At 51.1% G+C, this 25,576-nt stretch overlaps 1 protein-coding gene across 1 annotated transcript; it reads left to right on the forward strand.

The window, feature by feature from the left end:
- The first annotated feature begins 2,715 nt into the window (after window positions 1–2,715).
- On the forward strand, window positions 2,716–24,918 carry Nr2e1 (nuclear receptor subfamily 2 group E member 1). The gene is made up of 9 exons (XM_003466034.4): window positions 2,716–3,495; window positions 7,893–8,038; window positions 11,720–11,807; window positions 13,010–13,245; window positions 14,414–14,560; window positions 17,523–17,619; window positions 18,002–18,151; window positions 18,387–18,492; window positions 23,366–24,918. The coding sequence occupies exons 1-9, from the start codon at window positions 3,471–3,473 to the stop codon at window positions 23,526–23,528; spliced, it is 1,158 nt and encodes a 385-aa protein (XP_003466082.1). The 5' UTR covers window positions 2,716–3,470; the 3' UTR covers window positions 23,529–24,918.
- The last annotated feature ends 658 nt before the right edge of the window (window positions 24,919–25,576 follow it).

Below are 25,576 nucleotides of genomic sequence, written 5' to 3' on the forward strand. Positions count from 1 at the left end.
GGGACATGAAAGGCCATGTCTGCACCCTGTCAGAAGCTGCCGGGCCCCTGGAGGGTGACTTCCCTCTCTCAAAGCTGAACACTCTTGTCACTGAAGGTCTTGTGTCTGTTAAGAGGTATTTCTTGGCTGATCAGAGACAGAGATCTGGTCACCTGTCCGACTTACACAGCTCCAGGGAGGTGGACAAAGCTCACGTCCCCACCACCTCACAGCCTCATGGTGCCTCCAGAGGGCTCCGGAGAGGGCCTTGGAAATCCACAGGTGCCTGCCTTCATCCTCCTACCCTCAATGGGCCAGCCAGTAAGAGCCAGGCTGCACGCTGAGGCCGGTGGCCAGGAAAATGCAGAGTCCCAGGCCTTGCTTGGTAGAGGCTGACTTCCTTGAACTGCACCAAGACAGCCCCAGGTTTCCACAGCTCGGCGCCAAGGACTCTGTGGCTTCAGCAGCTTGGTGTGAGAGCCCCGACTCAAGCTGCAGGCTGCTCTGGGACCTGGCAGGCCCTGGGGCCCCGGCTTTTCCCGCCCATCCTTGCCGCCTTTACCGCGAAACAACCAGTGCCAGGAAGTCATCACTAGGATTTCAGAACTGCATTGTGAATTATGCAAAGCGCCTGGATAATTACAGCAAGGCGCTCAGAACTCAGGAGGCATATGCTCTGGCTGTGTGTGTGTGTGTGTGTGTGTGTGTGTGTGTGTGTCCACTGGGCTTCTTGATGCCCTGCTTGATTAGGGACTGGTGACAGAAGAGAGAACATTCCAATTTTGATTTTGTGATGATTTCATGAGTCTTTGGAATATTTTTCCTTGTTGGTGCCTACAGATGGGGCACTGCAGCGGCGCTGGAGTCGGAGAAAGGGCATTTTGCAGCCCAGGAGAGCCATGATCCTCCTACCTCCAAGCCCAGTACTTGCAAGGCTGCCCTTAGTCCCCCTGGACACACCCCCCTAAACTTTTTCCTGGAGATAAACCCGAGTCTGGTGCCCCCACTACTGTCTTCATCTTGGGCCCAGACAAATTAGTTCGACTCTTGGAAGTTCTTTGTTCTTAACCAAGCGCCCCCTTCCGCCTTGGCATCCTAAACCGCGGTGGCGGTAGCGTGGACCGCAGAAGCCAGTGAATTTCTGGCGGGAGCCAGAACCCAAGGATCCAAGACGGAGACTGGCATTTTAATTTGTTTTTCAAACCCTAACTGGAAATCCCTTCCCTCTCTGGGTTCAGAGTTCGAATTTGTGCTACGAAGCAGGCAGAGCACATGTATCTGCCCAACTTGTCCAAAAAAATTTTTTTAAATGTTGGCTTCTCACCTTGGCCCCCTAAAAAGCCCCTGGGGTGTATGGCCTTGCCCCCAGTGCCATACCTCGTCCCAATTCCAGACACCCAGGTGGGGTGGGGTGGGCCCCTTGGGACTGGTCACCCGCCCTCGGGTTGCCCAGGGGCCCCAGCACCCAGGCCCGCGGTTGCGCTGCCCTGCGATCGCGACTCCGGTGCGCGGCCCCAGGCCCCGGACCCGCAGAGGTCGCGGCGACAGCGCGCTCGGTCACGTGCAGTGCCCCCCCCCCCGCGCGCCTTGGCGCACGGCCCGCGCCCCCTGGGACACCCTGGAGGGGGACCCGCTGCGCCCCGCGAGGGCTGGAGGCGAACGCACAGCTCCCTAGCGCACCCAAACTGCTCCGAAGCCCGAGTTGGTGCTGGGTTTGGGGACGTGTCCGGGCCGGGCCGAACCGGACCGGGCGGGCCGAACCGCTGAGCGCTGGCCACCGCTTGCCCGCTCCGGACCCCGCGGCGGGGGCGGGAGCTGACCCCTGACCCCACCGGGCCCACGCCCAGGGGACAGGCTGGCGAGCTCTTGTCCTGCAAGTTCAAGCTGCCGACAGAGTTTAAGTCGATTTAACGTCGTGCAGATCGGAGGTCGCCGCCCCCTGGGTGCGCGCTCCCCCAGCGGCGCGGCGGGACCCGGCTCTGGAGGCCGGGAGGGCGCGGGACGAGGGGGCGCTCTGCAAACCCCGGGCCTGCCGAGGCGATCCAGCGACACCCGCTGGGGACGAGCGGCGGGAGGGCGATCTCCGCGGCTCCGAGCTGCTCACCGAGGCCAGAGCCGCCTGCGCAGCGCCGGCTGGGGAGGCTTCGCCTGGAAGAAGCTGCAGCGCCCTCCCCGCGGCTGCTGCCCAAACCCGCCACGCCGAGGCCGGAGGGAGCCCTCGCCCGACCCCGAGTCCACTCACAACGACCTCAGCTCGGACACTGCATAGATAGTTGCAAAATGAATAAATTACTCACCTCGGATCAGATCCAAGTTTTACCCAACAGAAAGGCCACGGGACCAAGAATGAACCAACTCACATGGTCGTGTCCCGCGTGCACAATCACACACAAACACAGCCACTCAGTTTCCTCCATGCATCCATCTGTCTGGCACTCCTGGAGAGAAGGGGAAAGCGTTTTGAAAACAACCCGTCATCCCGCCCCTTCTCCCTTGCCACGAAATATAAGAACGCATTTTTATTAGGAGCGCAGCGCCGTCCTCACCATCACGCACGCAGAGTCCCATATTCACTCTCCAACTCCTCGGCTCCGAGAGCGCCTGCATTTTCCCTGGGAGCCGCTTGGAGGTTCATTAATATCATTAGCATTTAACCCCCTCCCTCTCCCCATCTCCTCCCCGCACATGGCTGACGTCAGACCCCGCCAGGAGTTGGGGGAAAAGCTAAGTGGGCCAGGGACGCCCTATTCCCCTCCCAGCGGCTGCCTGTCAGAGCGCTTCTGGGGATATTACAGGGGACCCAGCCCGCAGCGACAGGCACAAAGTCACGGGGTAATGAACTTCGGGGACCCTTCGCCGCTGCGCGCGCGGCTCTCCCCGGAAACCCAGACCTGGCCGCCGCTTCCCTCCGGAGATTTCCTGGCCATCTAGCTTTCCCACTGCGCTCTGGGTTCCGGCAGCGCGGAGCCCCGCTGCCTCCGAGACTGCAGTCGGTGGCGCGTTCATCTTAACATCAGCGGTCTGCAGAGCTTGGCCGACACTCTGCACGCCCGAGAGAGGCAGAGACTGAAGACTGAGTCCCAGGAATGGGGAGAGCGCGCGCCTTTGCCTCTTTTGCACCGTAGGAAGGCCATTTTCGCGTCTCCATCCCTGTCCTCCGGTTCCTCCCTCTTCTCCTCCTCCTCCTCCAGCCTGCCTGTCCGTCTCTCCATCTGTCTGTGCATCTGTGTGTCCGTATCAAGCAGCACTCCCAGCAGCAGCAGTTTTGCAAGAGCCGGGAATAAACTTATAAAGATGCTGGAATTTCCACCGTGGAACGGATTTTGAGCTCCTGGAGAAGAGCGCTGCGCTCCAGCGATACCCACCTGCCCAGCCCGGAGTCTCGCAGGCTGGAGGGCGGCTGGCGAGCTGCGGCGCCCGGCAGCGAGGCGGGCGCTGCCGGCCGGGACTCGGGCAGTGCCCACCAGCCGCTTCGTTCCGGGACCGCCAGCATGAGCAAACCGGCCGGATCAACAAGTGGGTACCTCTCGGGCTGTCGGGGCCCAGGCGCGCTACCTGGGGCGGGCGATCCGGCGGGGAGGCCTGGGAGGTCCTGCCCGGAGAACTCAGCTCCGAGCCCCCGGAAGGGACCCCAACGGGTGTGTGCCCTTTGGCCCAGCCCCTTGTGGACCGTGAGTTGGAGCGTTTCGTGGGGAAAAAGGAGCAATTTCGTTCTTCTGAATTGCTTAACCCCGTTCTCTCCAGCGTGATGGGAAGGTTGTGACCCACACAACTAGCAGTTCAGCAAGCTGTTTCCATTTAGTGGCCAGGTGCTGGGGATGAGAAGGGTATGACAGGGGTGGAAAGTGGGCAACAGCTTCGGGCTGCAGCACAATAACACAGTCGCTTAGAACTCCGAGCTCCAGCGCGCAAAAGCAACTCTGTGCAAAGCGGATTTTGATTGGAATGCTTTGCACCCCGTTTCTAGCTATTTCAAATAATCCTGCAAACTAGGAAGCAGAAACAATTTAAAAGTCACATTTTCCTTAATCCTAAATCCGCGTAGGTCATAACTGGGGAATTTAAAGTATGGCGAACCACTCTAGCAAAGAGAACCAAATCCCTAATCTTAAAGACTTTTCTGAGTCGCAGCTCTGCAGAGGCACAAGTGTGCGGCCTGCTCCTTCCGAGCTCTTCTCTCTGTCCTGCAACTTTCTCAGCCTCTGGCTCTCCCACAAAACGCCCAACGCGCCTGACCTCAACCCACCCCCTCCTCCCCGATCGGAGTGCGGAGCTGCTGGAGTGCTCTGTGTGATGGCATCTGGGCACCCGGGACTGTGCAGGCCTGCGCCGGCCTTGGGAAGGCGCGGCTGCGGTGCTCGGGTTTCTCAATTCCCGCCTAACTTGGGTCGGCGGCTGCGGGTTCCAGGATCCGGGGCTGGGGGCGGCCACTGGCGCAGTCCCCGGGTCCCGGAGCTCTCTCACCGCCTGTGTTGTTTTCGCCCATAGCATTTTTGGCGCTCGGCGCGTTCCTTCCCGCCCCCTCCCCCCTCGCTCGTCCTCATTGTCCCTTTGAGAGTTGGGAGAGTCCGAGATACTTCTGAGGACTGATAATGAAGTCCCACTTTAGAAGGATGCAATGCCCGACCCACCTCCCACCCCCACAAGAAGTAGGTTGTGTTTCCATGTAGTCCGTTTGTTTTGGTTTGGAGAATGGCATTTTAAAATTGGACCAAAGAGAACGTGAACAAAAAGAAACTGGAAAAATGCTTAGAGCTAAGCTAGAGAGAGACGAGAAGGACCCTTAACTGTGGTGCCAAGGCTCGGTCCTCCCTGGCAGGACCCGCGTTTCCCGCTAGCCTGTGGCCTCCCCTGGCCCTAGCTGTTTGATCTGGAGAAGCCAGGCGGACTTGTCATCCATGTTCCTGGGGTGAGCGTCTGTCCCAGGATGTGCAAAATCTGGAATTGCAGCTGCATTCCAAACATCCATGCCAAAACCTAGCCCAGGGGCCTAGGCAGGCCTCCTCACTGGCTGGCTCGATAGCCCGAGGACGGGCCTCCACCTCCTCCCTGGGCTCTGTGCCCTCCCGGGTATGGATCACCCTGGGGGCTGGGAAGGGGAGGCCTCAGAGGCTAGGGTAGAGCAGGCGGCTGGAAGGCCTGGTCCCCTGTATCTGTGCCCTCCCTCTGGGGGCCAGGATGCAGGAGGCTAGTTTGGGAGTGCAGCCTGGGCCCAGCCAAGAAACTTGAGAGCTTCCCAATTTGCAACTCTGTGTCTGACCCAGGAAGCTCTGAGCCCAGCTCAAGTTGAGGCTGCTCAGGCCCGAGAGGCAGCAGCCCCCCACCAGCATCCTGGAGCCCTTTGACCTGATCTGAAGCCACCCAAAGCCTGTGGTCCTCGGGCCTGGGGCGGCAGAGGGGTTCAGCACACAGCAGCCCGGGTCAGGATGGGGCCGGGCAGCGACTTTTTGTCTCCCGCCTCGCTGGGCCTCGAGCGGCTGAAGGGCACAGAGATGTCACTGAGAGCCCCGCCTGGGTGGTAACAAGACCCCGGCCAGTCACCCCTGCAGCCCAGACTAACTTCTTTCAACAACCCCTGATGGTAATTACAGTAATCGAAGCTGCCATATATCTTTAGACAATTATGACACACAAAAAGCCCCGAGGGGACCCCCTGGCGAGGGAAGTTAAGAACGGTTTCCCAGCCTCGGGAACCTCCGGCTTGCCTCCCGTCGGAGCTCGCCCTGCTTGCTAAATGAGAGGAGCTTTGCAACCAGCTTGTCTTGTGACCCGAAGTCACCTTAACGTGGCTGGGTGGCAGAGGCTGAGGCGCAAACCGCTATGCCCTGGAATTTTCCTGTCCCTCCTCCCTGCGCTCTGCCCCAGCCCTACTCCCTGTGTCTAATCTGGGGGCCGCAGCTCCGAGGGCTGCCCTGAGCCACAGCCGACCTTCTGCCTCGATTGCCCAAAGGACAAGCAACCCAGAGTCCGGCCCAGGGAGCCCAAAGAGGCTCAGCCGCGGGGCACCGGTCTTCCCTCCAGCCCAGCTGGGTTTTCCAGAGATCTATGTCCCTGGCCTCCTGTGTGGATGGGGAGCTCGGAGAGACACCACCACTGCTTTTTCGTGCACTCATCTCGGCATCAACATTGCCACCGCGAAGAGGACGGCAGGGGCGACAGCGTTGCTGAGCCCTCAGCAAGAACCGCAGCGCGACCAGAGAGCTGTGCGTTTGCAGAGAGGCTGGTTACAAACCATGGAAACCCAAGTCCTCTGCTCCAGAGTGAGCGCGCTGCAGCAGCGCTCCGGAGCCCAGCTCCTGGGGATCTGGGAGTCATCTGGGGCACGGGGGCTGGAGGACAGACCCGCTGTGGCCCCACTTAGCTCCCTGCGGCCCCTCCCTTCCCCAGCACAACCTCCCCTCTCGCCCTGCGGGAGAGGGGGCGCCCAGACGGTGGCCACTGCGCGGAGCGCCTCCCCCGCCGGCCTTTGTCGCCTTCCGAATTCCCATGCTACTCTTTTTGACGGGTCACTGGTGGTTCTATAGGCAGGTGCCGCGGCGGGGTTGTAATTACCCCGGCTGAGCCCGGTCGTTGCCGACCCCCCCAGGCGAGCACTCCCCGGCACCCCCGGCCCCCCTCCACCTGGGGCGGAGGCTGGGCCCGGTGCGAGCGCGCCTGCAGCCTAGGAATCCGGGAGCGCATTTGCACCTCGGAGCCCCAGGCCCTCCTCACCTCCCCGCTGCCCGCCCCGGCTTTCCCTGCCCAGGCCCAGCCGCTCCTGGGCAGCGCTGGAGGTTCAAGGGGCCTGAGGCTGCCTGGGCCCGGCTGGAGAGCTCCGGACAGGTAGTGATGGATGGGAAAATCAAGGGTTAGGAAGTTCATTGTGACTAACTGATTTGTTATTAAAGTGTTAACACTTTTTAAATGTCCTCCTTGGTTTTGCGTTTTAGAAAGGTACTTTCTGGACCCTTGAACCTCAGATGGAAACAATCTCCCCTCCCTGAATTTTCGGCTGTCACCCTCTCCCCCACTACGCCTCCCTCCCCGGGCCTTGGCCACCCCAGGCTTCCAGGGATTCCAAAGAAAGTTTTCTTAAATCCGAATCCAATGGGGTGAGAGAAACAGGCCAGAGAAATCACAGACTTAAAAAACAATCAGCTTCCATCAGCGGCGGGAAAACCCGGAGAAAGGCCAAGCAGAGGCTAGGCGAGGGGCCAGGGTTTGGGGAGAAAGGGTTTGGGGGTGTAGGGAGCAGGGCTGGCTGTGCCCCGCTCAACCAGCGGGGATGCCACCGTCTGATCACTGCCCTCCGCCTGCCCAGACCAGGGACACTTTGCAGAGAAAAATTTTTCCTCAAAGAAATAATTTCTCCAAAGCGATCTGCCAAGCATGTTTTAAAAGCAGGTAAAGAACAAATTGGGCGATCACCACTATCCTCATGATCATTAATAATCTGACTATTAGCATCACAATAATAATCCTGATAGTAACAGCAGCCGGGCGGAGGAGCTCCCAGAGAACTCCGCGGCCTTCCAGCCGTGTTTGTGTTTCTTTTTCCTTTTGCGTTTCAAGTTTGTCTCCTCGAGCGCTCACGAGCAACTTTCCGCGTTACATGCAAGAGCCGAGCAGGGAGGCGCAGTGTCGGGCTGCGCGGCCGCCCCGGTCTGCTGTAATCTCTCAGTCCGGAGTGGGTCTCGGCGATTAGAGGGGACCCAAATACATGTAGCGGTGCATGAATAATGCTCATTGTAGGAGACTGACACTCGCTCGGGGAAAAAAGTATGGCTCTGAAATCACTTCATTATTTGCTTTTAGCGCAGCTTCGGTGCTAATCCCTTCAGAGGTCAGATTGCTTAGCATCCCTCTCCTCCCTGCCTCCCCCTGCCTCCCTCTCCTGCACCTCCCCTGCCCCCGCCCGGTCCCTCCCCGCCCAGGCCGCATCCTGGACATCCCCTGCAAAGTGTGCGGCGACCGCAGCTCCGGGAAGCACTACGGCGTCTACGCTTGCGACGGCTGCTCCGGGTTTTTCAAGCGCAGCATCCGGAGGAATCGGACGTACGTCTGCAAATCTGGCAATCAGGTACCTCAGCCGGGGGTGCTGCACCCCCCCAGCCGCCCCCCAGCCGCTGCTCCCGGGGTCCAGGGACCCCTGCCTGGCTGACTTCTCCTCCTGCCTGGACTCTGGGAGGCCTTTGGCTGCAGAAAGGTGGGTGGGTGCTAAGGGGAAGTCTAAAATCTCACGGCTCTGCCTATAGTTTAAAAAAATATTTTGATGGTGCTGAGGCCCACACCCAGGGGTTCTGGAGCCAGCCCGGGGCACCTGAAGAACTTGGGAATCCAAGCCACAGGTGACCACTCCCAGCAGCACCCCAGCTCCTTCTGACTACAGCCAGAAGAGGCAGAAATGAAAGGCTCAGGGACAGAGTCAAGGTCACAGCCAGAAGGGGCCGAGACCCCAAAGGGGGCCAGCAGAGACAGAGGCTGCCGGCGCCTGCTCTGAAAGCTTTAGCTAGGCCTGGCCAGAAAGGGAAGAAGAGAAGGCTCCAGGGGGGTGCACCAGGGACCCTGCCTGTTTCCATCGCCTTCCTCCTCCTCCTCGGCTTAGAAATGTGCTGGCGATTGAGTTTTGCTCTTGACAAGCGAGCTGTCTCTGAAGGACAGGTGCATGAGGACACAGGTGGGGTGTAAGCCAAAGCCTCCGGGCAGAATGGGCAGAACTCCTGACGGACTTAGCTGTCCCCCAGCAGTGGACTTCAGCCCCAAAGACCAACCTTCCACTGCCATACGCTGCTGTAACCTCAGCCAGGCACGCAGAGCCTCTGTCCAGAAGCCTCCACTTCCTGTCCTGGGACGATTCTTGAGATGCAACAGTCAGGGGTCCACCTTTGGTGATCAAATAACAAAAAGCTTTCACTAGTTCATGCATAGAATACACATAAACACATACATACAGCATCTGTTTTTTTGTTTTTGACTTTTTCTTTTTTATCAGTACCGGGGATCGAACTCACGACTGCCTGCTTGCAAGGCAGGTGCTTATGCTGCTGAGCTAAATCCCCAGCCCACATACAGCATCTGGTGCTAATGAATTATTCTGAATTTTTTTTTTTTTTTTGGAGCCCATGTCTGTTCAGCTTCTGAAGGATTTACATTTGCCAGCAAATAGAAGAAGACATTTGCATAGGATAAGTTAAACTCTCCAACCTGTGTTACCTGTTTAACCGAGTCCTGGGGTCTGTATCATTTCTAGCTGCATCCTAGAGCAGGTTATATATGCACACAGGACTGTACCCAGGGTTCCTGTAGACTTGGGATTACTGTCAGGTGTCTGCTCTTACTTTTTTTTTCAGTGTTGGGGATGGAACCCAGGGCCTCATGCATGCTAGGCAAGTGCTGTCAATCCAAACACATAATTTTAAATCCAAACATTGATATCAGTCCAGGCACTTGTGAAGATTGATGATAGACCATCATGCCTGGTGCTCTTCCGGAGTAGAAGGTGGCTGAGTCAGGGACTCACTGGTCCTTCTCTTGTGTGTCATCTATTTAAATACATTTGAACTGATTTTAAGACACACTTAAGAAACAATGGAGGCTACCATTTGCATTTGTTCATCAGAATACTTGGAAGATATCATCCCAGGACAAGTGCTTGATTACATCTATTAAATTCTTCAGACCTCTTTACGTTAAGCTATTATACTGGCAAAGATGCCTGAAGGACTGTCTTGGGAACTAAAGATTATTTCCTCCCCTCTTTGGTTCTAAGGCTGGAAAAATAATATTTCAATTAATCATTAACAATTGCAAAAAACATTTAGACACTTGAGGAACGCCTGTCCCATCTTTATTTTAAACGAGTCAACTTTTTCACTGTTATTTTGCTTTGTTTTTTGTCCTGGACATTGAACTTGGGGCCTCTTGCATGCTGACCGTGCATGTGCTCTACCCTGATCAAGTCAATGAGTCTTTAACTGGAGGCACATGATCATAAAAATCCACGCAGCTCAGTGTGTGATATTCCTTATGTGATATCTCAGAGAAAAGATACTCATTCTAATTCAAAGTATATGCATTTTGGTGATTCAGAAATAAAATAAAAATGCATATATTTTATTGTCATCCTCACTACAAATGTTAACAGTGGCAATTTATACAAGTAGAGGAGAGCATCAAGCTTCTTTGATGTTTTGACGTGTAAAACCCTTGTGGCCACTGTGCCCTCTTACCGTATCCTGTCCTCACCTCCAGAGTGTACTTCTTGTCCTGCTCTTACTTGGCCCAGATTTACTCTGCAGAGCCTATTTATTTATTTTTCAAGACAGGGTCTCATTATCTTGTTCAGGCTGTCCTTGAACTCATTATGTAGCCCAGGCTGGCCTCAGACTTGGCAGTGATCCTCCTGCCTCAGCCTCCTGAGTGCTGGGATTACAGCTTGTACCACTACACTCAGCCTTTTCTTATCTTTAATAAATGTGCAATCTAGCTGGGCATGATGGCACACACCTGTAATCCCAGCACTCAGGAGGCTGAGGCAGGAGGGTCACTGTGAGTTTGAGATCAGCCTGAACTTTGTAGTGAAACCTTGTCTCAGAAAGAAAAACAAAAGTGTGAAGCCTTATTTTAAAATACCTATGCACAGTGTCAGAAAGGTAACTCAGTGGTAGAGCTCTTGTCTGACATGCAAGAGGCACAGGTTCCAACCTCAGCACTGTCAAAGGAAAAAAACCCTTATGACACGATTGCCTCAGCAATAACACCAAACACTATATAAATCCCAAAATAAACTGTATAAATTTCCTTTTAATTGTCAACACTGTGTCAGAAAACTGAATTATTTTCTTTTTTTTCAACTTTTTATCGGTACCGGGGATCAAACTCACAACCTCCTGCTTGCAAGGCAGGTGCTTATGCCACTGAGCTAAATCCCCAGCCCCTTATTTTCTTATTCACATCAGATAAATATTTCTAAACCATTGACTAGCTTTTTATCAGTTCTCAAGTGCACAGTTGCAATCCATAGTCTCATTTTGTCAGGCGACCCATCATCCTACCTTTCTGGGCATATTTAACCAGTGAAGTCTGGATTTCCCCCGATTCCCCGCAGACCTTAGCCGCCTGGACCACCCTGGCTTCTGCTGACTTTCTGGGGATGACTGTTTCCATGAATAATGGGGAACACGAACTTTAAAGACAGAAGGTTTCTCAACGTGCTGCTTGTTAGGGCTTAAAGTACAAAAACAACACTAAAGTGTCAGAAAAGAGAAGCCTAAGTGGGACAGATTTGTCTGCCAGGTGGATGGGCTCGCCCAGACGTGGCTGCACGAGGTGGACTCAAGACCTGAAAGCTCAGAGTATTTGGCAGAAGGAAGAGGAAGGTCTTGACCCCAGAACCTGGTCCTCTAAGAGCACTGGGCCGGTCGCTGTCTTCGGTCCTGAAAAATCTGTCCCTGCTTGAAGTCGCCCTGGAGAGCTGCTCCCTTCCGAACCGGCCCATCTGGGAAACCGCACCCTCTGATCCTTCCCCCGCTGGGAGAAGGAACTTTTCCTGCTTGACTGAGCCCCTGGGGTCATGGGTTGCCCTTTTGAGGCAACCTTGGGAGTCCCAGCCTTTTATTCCCCTGGCCCTGCTCGGTCCCAAGGCTGTCCCGTGTCACCAGCCCCGCCCCACCGCTCTGGGGGTCCGGTACCCTTCCTCCCGCAGGGCACTAGCTTCTGGTTCTCTCCTGAGGGTGCTGGGGACCCCTGTGCTCTGTTCCAGGGAGGCTGCCCGGTAGACAAGACACACAGAAACCAGTGCAGGGCGTGTCGGCTGAAGAAGTGTTTGGAAGTCAACATGAACAAAGATGGTAATCAGTCTATCCCTTTATTCTGGTAATGTTGATTGAGTAGTAAGTAAATTATATGTACAGAAAATACATAACGCTCCTATGCATGTAAATCATCTTCCAACAGACACTTCTTTCCAGATGCTGGGAACTGGCCTGTGTGCAGGAGTCCCCAGCTGACCCCACTGAGGCGCCTAGGACCAGGCCCATGCTCACTTTAGGAACCTGAGCCCCCCAACCTCCTCAGCAAGGCAGAGCTGGGGGGCGGTGTTTTCTGCCTCTGGTCCTCATCCTCTCCCCCAGCTTTTTACCGACCAGCCTCCCCCTGGAGCTCTCGGGCTCTGAGGTCAGGGGGGTTGCAGGAGGCGGACCAGAGACCTGAAATTTCACACTTGGTTGCAAATTCTAGAAGATGCCAAAATCGGTGTGGCCATGGGGCGGGTCTGGGCTTTTCCAGAGCCCTTTCTGGGTTCTACAGGAAAGAGAAAAGCCGGTGGGGAGGCCCTGCTCAGGGGTGTGCCCACCCCCGGGTGCACTGAGACCCCCTCCCCACCCTGCGAGAAAGCAATGCGATTCGGGACGCTCCTTCCAGGTCCTGGAGCACAGACCGAGCAGCGTCCGGATCTGGGCCGGGCGAGGACGCCCCGGGGCCTGGGCGGGGACTCCGACCTTGGCGGGAGCTGTGAGGTCCCGCCCTGCCCTGCCCGGAGAGCTCCTTCCTCCCTGGCCGTCCAGGAGACTGGAGGAGACGTCTAACCTGTTGCACTTGTGTATTGACAAGTCCTCAGGCTCTGCAGGGTGCAGATCGCCCTGAATTAATCTGTTTGTTTAAACTGGTGGTGGGAACGGTCATCTTCCCTGCCATCCTGGGCACCCTGTCCCATCGCCCAGCGTGCCCAGGTTCCCAGGCTCGGGTCCTTTTCTCCAGGGGCCCTGGAGGCTCAGGCCCCGTCTGGGGGGCGGGTCTGCAGGTGGGGAGCCGCCAGCGCCTGGGCAAAGACCTCGTGTGGGTGAGGACCGCTGGCCACTGCGGGCCGGTGGCCCTGGGTTCCCTGTGACCCTGAGGCTGGACCGCCCGGGTGCAGGGTCTCGGCTCTGCGTGCGCTCAGGGCGCCTTCCCTTCGGCCCTCGCTGCCCCCATCCATCTCGGGTGGCCTCGCCTGCCCAGGTGGCCCTCAGGTGGACTCTCTGGTCGGAACTTGCGCCCCTGACTGTCTCCGCAGCCGTGCAGCACGAGCGGGGCCCTCGGACGTCCACCATCCGCAAGCAGGTGGCCCTCTACTTCCGTGGACACAAGGAGGACAACGGGGCGGCCGCGCACTTCCCCTCCGCCGCGCTGCCCGCCCCGGCCTTCTTCACCGCGGTCACCCAGCTGGAACCGCACGGCCTGGAGCTGGCCGCCGTGTCCGCCACCCCCGAGCGGCAGACCCTCGTGAGCCTGGCGCAGCCCACGCCCAAGGTCAGTGGCCTTGCTGGCCCCAGGGAGGGAGGGAGCAACGCACGCCAGCGGTGCCCAGACTTTAGGGACTGGACAGTCACCCCCGGAGTCACGGGAGAGCTGGACTCCCCAATTCACCCCCCTTTGAGAAACTCTCTGGAGGACAAGTTGGGGTGGTGAGCAGATTCGTGTCTAAAGTTATAGAACAGCCTTAAACTTCCGAGTGGCCAAAGGAAGACATTTGTTTTATTATTTTTAAAATTAATTTTCTGACATTTGCTTTAGAACAAAGTCTTTGGCTCCAGCTGGAGGAAGGGGCCTTGAGTTGCAAGTCTGTGGGATCTGCTCTCCTGGGCAAAGCAATGGGTCCCCCCAAATGAGCAAGAACTGTACAAACTGTCCTGGCAGAATCTGTCTTTTCACATGCACCCCTAAACTCCCTTCTGAGCCACACAGGTTTATACCAAGACTGAGCCCATGCCAGCAGAGCCTGAAGCCTGAACCAGCTCAGCAACTTGCCCCCTAAGGACTGTCCTGCAGTCCCAGGGCTCCCACTCCAGGGGGAGCAGGGCCTCCAATTCCCCCAGAGGAGGGCCAGCTGCAGGCCCACACTGCGGGAAGCCAAACACCTGGGCACATACACAAGCACAATATTTAATATTGCTTTCTTACCCTTGATGTGTATAATAAGCTTGGGAAAGTAGTGTTATGAATATGTTGTCAGTTATGAATGGGAATGCTCTGTGAATGATTAAGATGTCTAATTGAAATATTTCCATAATATACTAATCCTTTCTAAAAATACTCATATGCATATTTGTGTTTGGGATGCCTATTAATTTATACTTTTTCACATCTATTTTTATTTACACAAATGCAAGCAGCTCTTGTCTAAATTGGGAGCCAGGCCTGGCACTTGGCTGAGCCCAGGGAAAATTGGATGCAGGGGAAAGAGAAATCAGGCACCCTTTTGGAAGGGAGAGACCCCTCAAGGGTAGACATGTGCCTTCCCAGTGCACAGCCCTCCCCAAACTGCAGATACAGATGATGATTTTTTACCCACCTATGGCAACTGTATTTAAATAGACACCCAGGTTCCTTTTCATCCCCTCCTGTTTTAATTAGAAAAGCAGTTTGCCTCTCTGTGCAATGCAATGGTTTCCTCACGTTTTCTCTCTTCCCCTCCCAGTACCCCCACGAAGTGAACGGGACCCCGATGTATCTATATGAAGTGGCCACAGAGTCAGTGTGTGAATCAGCTGCCAGGCTCCTTTTTATGAGCATCAAGTGGGCGAAGAGTGTGCCAGCTTTCTCCACGCTGTCTTTGCAAGACCAGGTATGACCAGCAGGGCATGGAGGTCTTAGGAGTAGCAGGGCTGGGGCTGGGGATTTAGCTCAGCGGCATAAGCACCTGCCTTGCAAGTGTGAGGTCATGAGTTCGATCCCCGGTACCGATAAAAAAGAAAAAGACAAAAAAAAAAAAAAAAAAAGTGAGCAGGAGTAGCAGGGTTGGGCATAAAGCAATTTAATTTGTAGCATTTAGTCTGAGAAAACTGGATATTGCTTGGATAAATCTCTAAGGCAAACATGCATGAACAGCGAAGACAGAACTATTTTTACCGGTGTCTTTCTATAGATTCAGAATAATCTATCTGTAGAACTGTTAGTAAGAAATGTAATTATGTTATTTCAAAAAGGCCAGATCTGGCTTATGAAAAGACATGGAAAGAACATTATCTCTATTTTAGTTTAGCTGAAACATCAAACTTAACCTCAAATTTTAAAACCTTAGTCCTTTCCTTTTATAAGTTGCTGATAAATCTACTTTCTTAAGAACACTAAAGGGGCTGGGGATTTAGCTCAGCAGGCATAAGTGTCTGCCTTGCAAGCAAGCAGTTGTGAGTTCGATCCCCGGTACCGATAAAAAGGAAAAAGACCAAAAAAAAAAAAAAAAAAAAAAACAAACCACTAAAGCTGAGAAAGTGCAGGTGGTAAGGAGATTCTCTCGGGATTATTTTTAAAATTAGTCCCATAATTTTACACTTTTATGTCAGTTTATGTCATTCATCGTGATACAGTTCGGGCCCCTGACTTAGCAGCGTGCAGCAGCACAGGGCACGCTGCACACCTCTGCAAGCTGGGGTAGTTTGTGGTTCTGGTGCCTTTAGAGATCTCATAAATAAATGGGCATTTTGCATAATTCTGTGGTCATAAATGACATTGAGAGAGAAAATTGTGCGCAGCTAAATTTACTTTATACCAAAATGAAGAAATTAGGTTGTTTGGAATATCAAAAATAGCCCCTGCCAGTATTTTTCTAACGAGTAAGAGAAAGAAAATGAAATATTCACAGCCATCGGCTGTGACTTCTGTATTCATGGAAATTAATGACAGGTTGCCAAAAACTAAGTCATTTTTGGGTGCCTACCTCCGTTGGGCTGGAGATGAAACCCAGAGTCTAGCACATTGCAGACAAGAGTTCTACCTCTGAACTACATCCCAGGCCCTGATAAGTAGTTCTAAAAGCAAAGGATTTAATTCTCCAATTCTTTTCATGCTAATGAATGTATAATAGTGCCCTTTACTTAATATGAAGTATTTTTTGTCCAGGAAGACTGGGCAATGTGCTGAAACATTTAATCTTCTAGCACAAAGTAGCCAGAGTTAGATATTGTTTACCTTGTACATTAAAACGATTATTTCCTATACTTACTTAATGCAATAAAAGAAAAAATAAAGCACTTTGAAAGTTAAATCTTTTGGTCTAATTGTGATTTTGGTTATAAGCTTTCATGATTTTAGGTAGTTCTTTTACACATGTCGTTGAGAACTGGCTGATTTTTGAGGGATTTTTAAAAATAGCTATTATTTTTTCAAGATTGTTAGATCCTGTCTTTGACCAGGTGTTAGTTACTGGTTGGCTGTAGCATTCGGGGTGTGTGTGTGTGTGTGTGTGTGTGTGTGTGTGTGTGTCTGTGTGTTTGTGTCTGTGTTTGTATTGGCTCTTCTTTTTCTTAAACAAGTATTTGTATTCTTTAATCCAAACAAAATTTACTTTCTGTCTGCCACTTAGCCCTTTGGTAGAAACCCTTTGACAAGAAGCAAACTGTAGGGAAGTAGAATTTGATATATTAATTTTAAAAGGAGACAGATTTTCATTTAAATATTCAATAGCAGATTTTATTAGAATGAAAATGACAAGTACCTTGACGCTGTCCACTTATGAGTCTCAGAAAAATCAGACAGTGAGATGAGGTAAACCCAGTAAAACCCGATTAACATAATTACACCCTGATTTCCCCATGCCTCTTGGGAATTAGTGATCATGTCTCTCTCCCTCTCTCTCTTTCTGTTTTCCTTTCTCTCTCTCTCTCTCTCTCTCTCTCTCTCTCTCTCTCTTTCTCTTTCTCTCTGTCTCTGTCTCTCTGTCTCTGTGTCTCTCTCTGTCTCTCTCTGTCTCTGTCTCTCTCTGCCTCTGTCTCTGTCTCTCTGTGTGTGTCTCTCTCTGTCTCTGTCTCTGTCTCTCTGTCTCTGTCTCTGAGTCACTCTCTCTGTCTCTGTCTCTGAGTCTCTCTGTCTCTGAGTCTCTCTCTCTGTCTCTGTCTCTGTCTCTCTCTGTCTCTGAGTCTCTCTCTCTGTCTCTGTCTCTGTGTCTCTCTGTCTCTGTGTCTCTCTCTCTATCTCTCTCTCTGTCTCTGTCTCTGAGTCTCTGTCTGAGTCTCTCTCTCTGTCTCTGTCTCTGTCTCTCTCTGTCTCTGAGTCTCTCTCTCTCTGTCTCTGTCTCTGTGTCTCTCTGTCTCTGTCTCTGTCTCTGTGTCTCTCTGTCTCTGTGTCTCTCTGTCTCTGTGTCTCTCTCTCTCTCTGTCTCCCTCCCTGCCCGCCCCTCTTGGTCCTCCAGACCTGCAAGCTTAGTCATAATCAGTAGCCCTCACCTCTGACAACATTAGCATCCTGTACCCGGAGTCCACCTGCTGAGCTGCGGTGGCATTTCTGGGAGCCCTATCCCCAGAGAAGTTTCTAGGTGGTGAGAAAAGGTGGGAGCAAGGACAGGAGGGGGTAAATCCTTTTCTGAGAGAAGCAAACGCTGACTCTCAAATGCACATGGATATCTATAAGCACTTTTTTTTTAAAAAAAAAAGGAAAATATGGGAAATAAGAGAAAGCTAAAATATTCAGAAAAAGGTTTACCAAGACAGACTCTTAAAGTGCTTTTTTAAATAATGGAATTTACATATTGAAATTGTTTATAAATTTATAAATTACACACTATATTATATTATACATCTATTGTATGACAGCTGATGCTTTTGGAAGATGCTTGGAGAGAACTGTTTGTTCTAGGAATAGCACAATGGGCCATTCCGGTTGATGCTAACACTCTGCTGGCCGTTTCTGGTAAGAATTGCACAATTTAATGACTTTGTTGTAGAAATTACCATAAAAATACATTACTAGAAAAGAACAACATGTAAAGAATAACAAATTCCTGCTGAACAATAGAGTATACCTGTCATTTATAAATCTATATTTAGATGCAAATGATGTTGTTTTGTTGTATTCATGACTGCTTGCATTGTTATTTAAATGCAAATTACTGTGTTTGTTATCATCCAAGAGAAGATTTTGTATTAACTTTCATACAATATAGCCAGTTTACATGGAATCAGATATCTTAGCGTGACAATTGAATATTGATATGCAGTATTTTGTCAAAAATCAATATTAAATCATGAAAATGCCTTCGTATTAGAGTACTTATCCCATATTTTTATTCTAGGCATGAACGGTGACAACACAGATTCCCAGAAGCTGAACAAGATCATATCTGAAATTCAGGCTTTACAAGAGGTGGTTGCACGGTTCAGACAGCTCCGGCTGGACGCTACTGAATTTGCCTGTCTGAAATGCATTGTCACTTTCAAAGCTGGTGAGCAGATGCAGGCCCTGTCCCTGTCCCTCGTCCTTCTCCAGCTCACCACCTCATTAAATTCAGCCGCCTCAAAGTCTAGGTTGACTTTTGCAAAACGAGGGGACCTTTACAGGGGAGCTGGTTCTCTGAGCTGACCCTTGGCCCGTAGCTGTGGGGACCTGTGTGCTCTGCGGATGGGCTCCCACTGCATGTCCTGTGCTGTCTGCTACAGTGTCCCGCGCTTCCTTTCCAGTGCCCACACACAGCGGCTCTGAACTGAGAAGTTTCCGGAATGCTGCAGCCATTGCAGCGTTGCAAGATGAGGCTCAGCTAACGCTCAACAGCTACATCCACACCAGGTGACCCTTGTTTGCCTAGAACGTGTACTTAAGGAAATTGCTTCTATTGTGAGCATGTGAGCAGGCAGTAATAAGCCAGGTCTAACACTGTGACTAATTATCCTGTTGCCAATCAGTTAATTTAGTTAGAATCTGTGTCCTCACCTATCTCTCATGGCGGGTGACAGGCGCAAATCAAATTAAGAGATCAAGCTGAAAGCTTTGTTAGACCCTCCATGGCTGTCCTGGCTGAACAAGGTGACCAATCAAGGTAGTGGGCTCCATTGCTGTGAGTGGATCTGGGATGGTTCAGAAACGAAGGTGAACATCTCGTGGTTAATATACTACAGTGGTTGTATCGTCCTTGAAGAAAGATGTCTTTCTCCAGACGCCAATGCCAAAGAGAAGGACCAAGGAACTTTCTAGAGAGGCCATCTTGACTCCTCTCCTAGGTGATTGGTGTCGCTTGAGTAATTTCAAGCCATAGCATCCACCTTACTCCCAGCCTCTGGGTCCCCCTGGCAGAGGTTGTTGGTGGCTATTGTAGACACTGCAAAAACAGGAGCAAAGCACTGCCGGCCCAGCACTGAGCAGGCTCCCCAAGAGTTGTAGACTTTCTGATTCATTTTCAGATGCAAAACAGCCAGGACTTTGAAAGCCATGGAGGGCTGAGGATGGAGCTCAGAGGCACAGTGCCTGCCTGGAAAGTGCAAGGTCAATCCCTGGCATCCACATCCCAGGAAGGAAAGAAGGAAGGAAGGGAGGGAGAGAGAGAGAGAGAGAGCAAGCAAGCAATGGAACCTCTTTAGCTTCCTAAATTAGGAGTGTGTGATCTGAGAATAGCAGAGAATTATTGTTTATTCTCAAGATTGGAAGCCTTTATCAACTCACATCAGCCATACACACTGATGGCACAACCACATCCAGTGGGTGGAGGCCGTTGATGCCTCCTCTCCTAAAGGCCCAAGAAATCCCAAGTTGACTATTACCCACTGGGGGTGATACCACTTCTGCTAGGATCTGATTAATTCTGTTATAAATTCTCTCTTTTTAATTTTTATAAATAAAGAAAGTAGTTCAGGATGGCCTTGAACTCGCTCTGTAGACAAGCTGGTCTCAAACTCACAGTGATCGTCCTGCCTCAGCCTCCAAGTGCTGGAATTATGGGAGTGGGCCACGACCCCCAGCCATAAATTCTCTTTTGAGTGCTAAATGAATAAATATTCTTTATCCATGGGATATCATTGAAAAAACTGTATTGAGTAATAGTGCATATGTATATGTTTTTGCAAAGTAAAGTGCCCTTGTTTAAAATTTTAAATCTGCATTGAGTCCATTAGGCAGTTAGTGTTTGTTCAAGACTACAAAATGGAGCAGTGCACACATAGTTCGGGCACTCTTCCCCACTAAAAACAGGCTTATACCCCAGACTTGATCTCGACATCCAAAGCTTTTAGAATATATATATATATATATATATATATATTATTTTGTCTTTTTTGAGATGGGGTCTTACTGTGCAGTTCAAGCTGGCCTTGAGCTCACTTTGTAGCCCAGGCTGGTCTCGAACTCGCAACCATCCTCCCACCTCAGCCTCCCGAGTGCTGGGATTACAGGCATGAGCCACCTCCCCCGGCTCCCTTTTAGAATATTAAGAACGCCTGAGAATGTGATGTTCCTTGCCGGTTCAGCCCAGCCTTTCTGGGCACTTGCCATGTGTGGGACTCGGGGTGGCCATTGCAGGGCCAGGAAGAACAAGGCACCGTCCCTTCCCCTTGTGTGAAGTGGGCAGAAATGCCACTTCAAGCAGACAGGTCAGAAACAAAGAGCCCGATTGCAGGGGTGAGGAGATGAGCTCTGACCGGGAGAGAAGATCCATCTCTGTGGCCAGTGGAGATGGCCGTGGGCGTCGGCCCCTGAGTGTGGGAGCAGGGAAGGGGGTGCCACAAGAGCCAGGGGAGGAGCTGGAGGTGCCAGGGGAGCGGCCCAGGCGCACGCTACCAAGGGGACCCGCGGCTGTTTAGAGGAGTGGTGTGGGCAGCGCCTCAGCTTCACCCCCTCGGGAAACCCCTGGCTCCCCATGGGGTTCTTATGTCAGGACATCAGCTACAGTTACAATTAGTGTTAATATCTAGAGTCATGCTGTGATAAAAATCAGCGTGCTTTATTTCTTATTCTGAGTAAAACAAGAAGCTAGCACAGAAACTGAGCTCCTCGTTTCCGTCCTATAAGTACCCAGGACATAAGGAGCGGGCCAGGAATTGGCATTCAACATGGATGTTACACGTGGAGCTCAGGCACAGGTGTGACTCTGTGACTGACACACAACACGACACTGAAAACTAGCTATTTTGCCAGTGGAAGGAGTCAGGAGCACAGTCTCCCCTCGCCCTCCATGCACACCCAGTGTACACACACAGTGATACTATTTCCGGGTAGTACGTTACCCGACCTATAACAGAGTATAACATTTACTGACTGACCAGTTCTTTTCCAATTAGGAAATAGAAGGAGTGGATAAACAGAAGATTAGAAAATGAATCTGCAGAAAAATCAACAGTTAAACCAGCTGGTACATGCCTGTAATCCCAGCATTCAGGAGGCTGAGGCAGGAGGGTTGTTCTGAGGCAGAGGCCAGCCTGGGCTACACACTGAGTTCAAGGCCAGCTTGAACTACATAGCAAAGCCCTGGCTCACAAAGACCACCAAAAAAAAAAAAATCAATAGTTAATTGGGAGGCTGGAGTACGTGCCTAGCGTGGAGGCCCTGGGTTCAATCCCCAGCAACACACATGTGCACACACACACATATATACACATGCACACACATACATACACATGCACACACATATACACATATATAATTGTCTATGGATTTTCCAAATCCATGACTTCTGCAAGTAATGTTTTCCACAGTGGTCTCTCGTCCTGGGAAATGGTCAGCAAGTCAGGTGTCTGCTGCAGACCTGGCGGTCTATCTAGGCAGCTGCTGCCCTCAGACCTCCACAGGGCCATCTCTCTTCTCTGTCCGATTCCACGAAGGGGAACATAAGACCGCTGCAGTGAAAGGCAGACATGAGACACACTGAGCCAGGAGCGCCAGTGGTGGGACTTGGGTTTGGTTTTGTATTAAACGTAGATAAGCTTCACTGTTTGCATAGCGTGTTATTAAATGTGTCCCCGCCCCTGGTGGACAGTGTAGGAACCTGATGACCCTGCAGAGGCCCAGAATGAATGATAAGCCTTGTCTTTGGTTAAAAGGCAGAAAAGTGGCTCTTGTGGACTGTTGTAGCAGGCGGCCTCATCAGGCAGTTAGACACGGCTAGCGGACTCCTGGAAGGAAGTTTGCTGTCTGTCAGTTACCGGCACTATGATCTGTACCAAGTGTGGTCAGTCACACCTTGGTGTCCTCGGAGCTCAGTGCGTTGGGTGGTTTGTTTCCAGGAGGGAGCCCCCCTTGAGGAGCGTACTGATACCTGCTTCTAAGCTATAGACAAAAAAGACGGGGCTGCAGTAGGAGGTGATTTATAGGCATCTTAAAGACAGCAGAAAATTGAACTTGCACGTCCGAGTATAGATGTGTGTTGGACATCAAGAGAGAAAATTGTTAAGCAATTTCTCACGTCTTTAATTATGTGCCAATTTCATTGACATGAAAGTTGGGTGGCACTGCCACCCAACAGAACTTAGCCTTTAATTTGCAGTGTAATAAGGACAGAATTATTCCTGCGAGTGACTAAGTATAATGCCTGAATAATAATTTGGAGAATTGCTTAGAAAAAGAAGCCATTTTATCTGAGGGAACTAGTTTCATGAAGGAGCCTTAAGAATCAGAAAATGTGGATTCATTTCTTGTTAGCTTTATCATTGGCATCATGGTCACTTTCTACAGTGGCAAACTCAAGTTTAATATTTGGGCCTAAAATTAGTTTCTTTCTTTTTTATTCCTTTTTTTTTGTACTGGTGATTGAACGCATGGCTTTGTGCTGAGCTACATTTCTAGCCTCCTTTTTTTATTTTTGAGACAAGGTCTCACTAAATTGCTAAGCTGTTCAAGGTGGTTATGTTCTTTTCTCCTCTTTCACCCTCTTCCTGTGGGATTGAACCCAGGACTTTTTCACTACATGCCAGTGCTATATTTACTTATTTATTAATTTTTTTTAAATTGGTACCGGGGATTGAACTCACGACTGCCTGCTTGCAAGGCAGGCGCTTATGCCGCTGAGCTAAATCCCCAGCCCCTATTTATTAATTTTTTTTTTTTTGGTCATTTTCGTTTTTATCGGTACCAGGGATTGAACTCGCGACTGCCTGCTTGCTATTTATTAATTTTTGATACCAGGAATCAAACTCATGACCTTGCTCTTGCCAGGCAGGTGCTGTGCTGCTGAGCTATATCCCTGTCTCCCCCCGCCTTTTATTTTTAATTCTGGTTTTAGACAGGATTGTACCAAGTCACTAAATTATCCAGACTGGGCTCAAATTTATAATCCCCCTGCCTCAGCTTCCCAGAGTGCTGAGAATACAAGCATGCATCACCATGCCTTCCCCTGTCATGTTTCTAAAACTTTTAGGGGCTGGGGATTTAGCTCAGCGGCATAAGCGCCTGCCTTGCAAGCAGGCAGTCGTGAGTTCGATCCCCGGTACTGATAAAAAGACTTAAAAAAAAAAAAACAAAAACTTTTTTCCTCCAAATAAAATAAATTAACATAATGAAAATAAATAACATAAATAAATAAATAAATGAAAATAACATAATGAAAATAAAGTGGTTTCAGAACCCCGCTGCGGGGCAGTGTGTTACTTGAGGAGGAGACGACGTGTGTTTGAGTGTAAGCTGTTACTTCCCGTGCGTGCTGGGCTCTGATGTCGCTCCACGGCTTCTCGTGTTGCAGATACCCCACCCAGCCTTGTCGCTTTGGGAAACTCCTGTTGCTCTTGCCCGCTTTACGCTCCATCAGCCCATCAACCATAGAAGAAGTGTTTTTCAAAAAAACCATTGGCAACGTGCCAATCACAAGACTGCTTTCAGATATGTACAAATCCAGTGATATCTAAGCTCTCCAGCCCCGGCTGTCCAGGATGGGACAACGTCAGATGGACTTCTACCCGTGGACATCGAGCCTCAACTAACAAACCCTTCAGGAAGCATACATCTGGGAATGTGTAGCCTTCAGGAAATATATCAGTGGATACAAAACAGTTCCAGTAGCTGTGACCTGCTGCCTCAACTGGGGTCGGGCAGCCTAGGAGGAAAGGGCTGAGCGGGACCACCCGATGACAAACTCCTCACCGTGGTGCCGGGAGGGGCCAGCTGGGGGCTGCTGCAGGCCGAGCCCCCTGCCTGACCTGGGACACCAGGCAGAGCCATCAAAAGCTAAGACAAGTCATGCTGTCTTTTCCTGTTTAGCACATAAAGTTGGGTGAGCAGATATAGCTCCATGTATAACATCATTCTGCGGCCTTCAGAAGTATGTTACGTTGGAGCATTTATTTTTAAAATACTGGCTAGGCTTTAAATCAAGAGTATTATCAAAAGTTTCCCTTCTATTGTAATGCATCATAAGTGGCCTTCGGAACCGAGGTAACTGGTGAAGAGTAGCTTACGCTGTGTGGTTTGTTTTTACTCTCTCTCCCCCATCTCCCTTTTCCTTTTTGTTCTGTTCTTTTTCCTTTCCTTCTTGTTTTTAATACCATAGGCCAGGCAGCCTTGTCGGAGGAATCGGTGGATGGAAGTGAAGTTCTCTCCGGGACTTCAGCTTGGATGCCATCTCAGAACCTGAAGAGATGAGAGGGGATGAGGAAAAACAGCAAAACCAAAAAACGTGGGGATGTGTGGTCCAGTGAAGCCGAGTGCAGTCCTGTTAAGGCAGTGCCAAGGCCAAGGCAAGGGTCCGAGCTCACGGCTCTGCTGCCCACGCCAGGCACCGAAACAGTGCCCGGAGGAACTGCGGGGGGAGAAAGCTGAGAGGTTCCGTGACTGATCTGTGCTGATGGCCTGAGACTCTTCAGCGCTTTCCTAGTAAAGCCTTGAATGCACACACAGAGGCATGCGTGCACACACAGAGGCACGCGTGCACACACAGGCATGCGTGCACACACAGAGGCACGCGTGCACACACAGAGGCACGCATGCACACACAGAGGCACGCGTGCACACACAGAGGCACACATGCACACACGCTGCAGGTCCCTCACTGTCAGTCAGCTGCTCCTCTGGTATGAATCGATACTTACGGAAACGTAGAAACAAACATTTTTAAATAGCTGGTGTACTTTTCACATTTTGGTCTATTAGGAACTAGCACCGAGGAAAACAATCCAGCACTTGGACTATCATAGGATGAGTTAAAGTTTTCTTGTACAGAGTGAATTAACTGATTTGTGAAGTTAAAAGGCTGTACTCATTGTATTTACAAAGAATAAAAATATATTGAATTTAAACAAATTCGGCCTGGTTTCTTTACCAGCCTCCCTGGCTGCTTCTGACTTGCCGGATTCAAGGTGGGGTCGGCAGCTGTTGAATCTGAGGCGCGAGCACAGAGCCGAAAAACAGAACGACAAAGGCAATTTCCTTTTTACAGTGAATGCCATTTGTAAAATGATGAATAAAGAAATAAGACATAAGATTCAATTCTCTGCAGCTCTCCCATGTAATTGCATCTGTTAGAAAAATTGCTGTGTGAGGAGGAAAGAGACCGATTAAAAGTCTTCACTCTCCCCCGTTTCTAACTCTCTTGCCGACATTTCAGTCTGACCAGGAACTTTAAATCACTGAATGATCAAGAAGATGAAGTGTTTAAAAAAAAAGATGAAGGGTTAAAAAAAAAAAAGAAAAGAAAAAGAAATCCTGGTGAGGAAGACGCAGAAGGAGCCATAGTCCAGTGTTCCCGGAAAATCGCAGGGCAGCGGCACAGTCCCAAAAGCCCCAGGCCTGGCGCCTCTGCTGTCACCTGAGACCATGTGTCGAGGGGCTTGTCCCCTGCTTCCACAGAGCAAGGGCTGTCTGTCTCAAACGAAAAGCAAGTTAGCCTAGAGATGTACCGATGATACAGCATGTGCTTGACATTCCCTGGCTCAGTCCCCAGAAGCACCACACACATGCA

This window comes from Cavia porcellus, unplaced genomic scaffold (genome assembly GCF_034190915.1).
Source record: "Cavia porcellus strain 051 isolate PalLab524CR breed Dunkin Hartley unplaced genomic scaffold, mCavPor4.1 scaffold_7, whole genome shotgun sequence".
NCBI classification, from domain to species: Eukaryota; Metazoa; Chordata; class Mammalia; order Rodentia; family Caviidae; genus Cavia; species Cavia porcellus.

Coding starts and splice junctions, on each gene's coding strand:
- Nr2e1 (XM_003466034.4), top strand. CDS start 3,471: ATGAGCAAACCGGCCGGATCAACAA. Junction 13,246..14,413: donor TGGCGCAGCCCACGCCCAAG/GTCAGTGGCCTT, acceptor TTCCCCTCCCAG/TACCCCCACGAAGTGAACGG. Junction 18,493..23,365: donor AACAGCTACATCCACACCAG/GTGACCCTTGTT, acceptor CTCGTGTTGCAG/ATACCCCACCCAGCCTTGTC.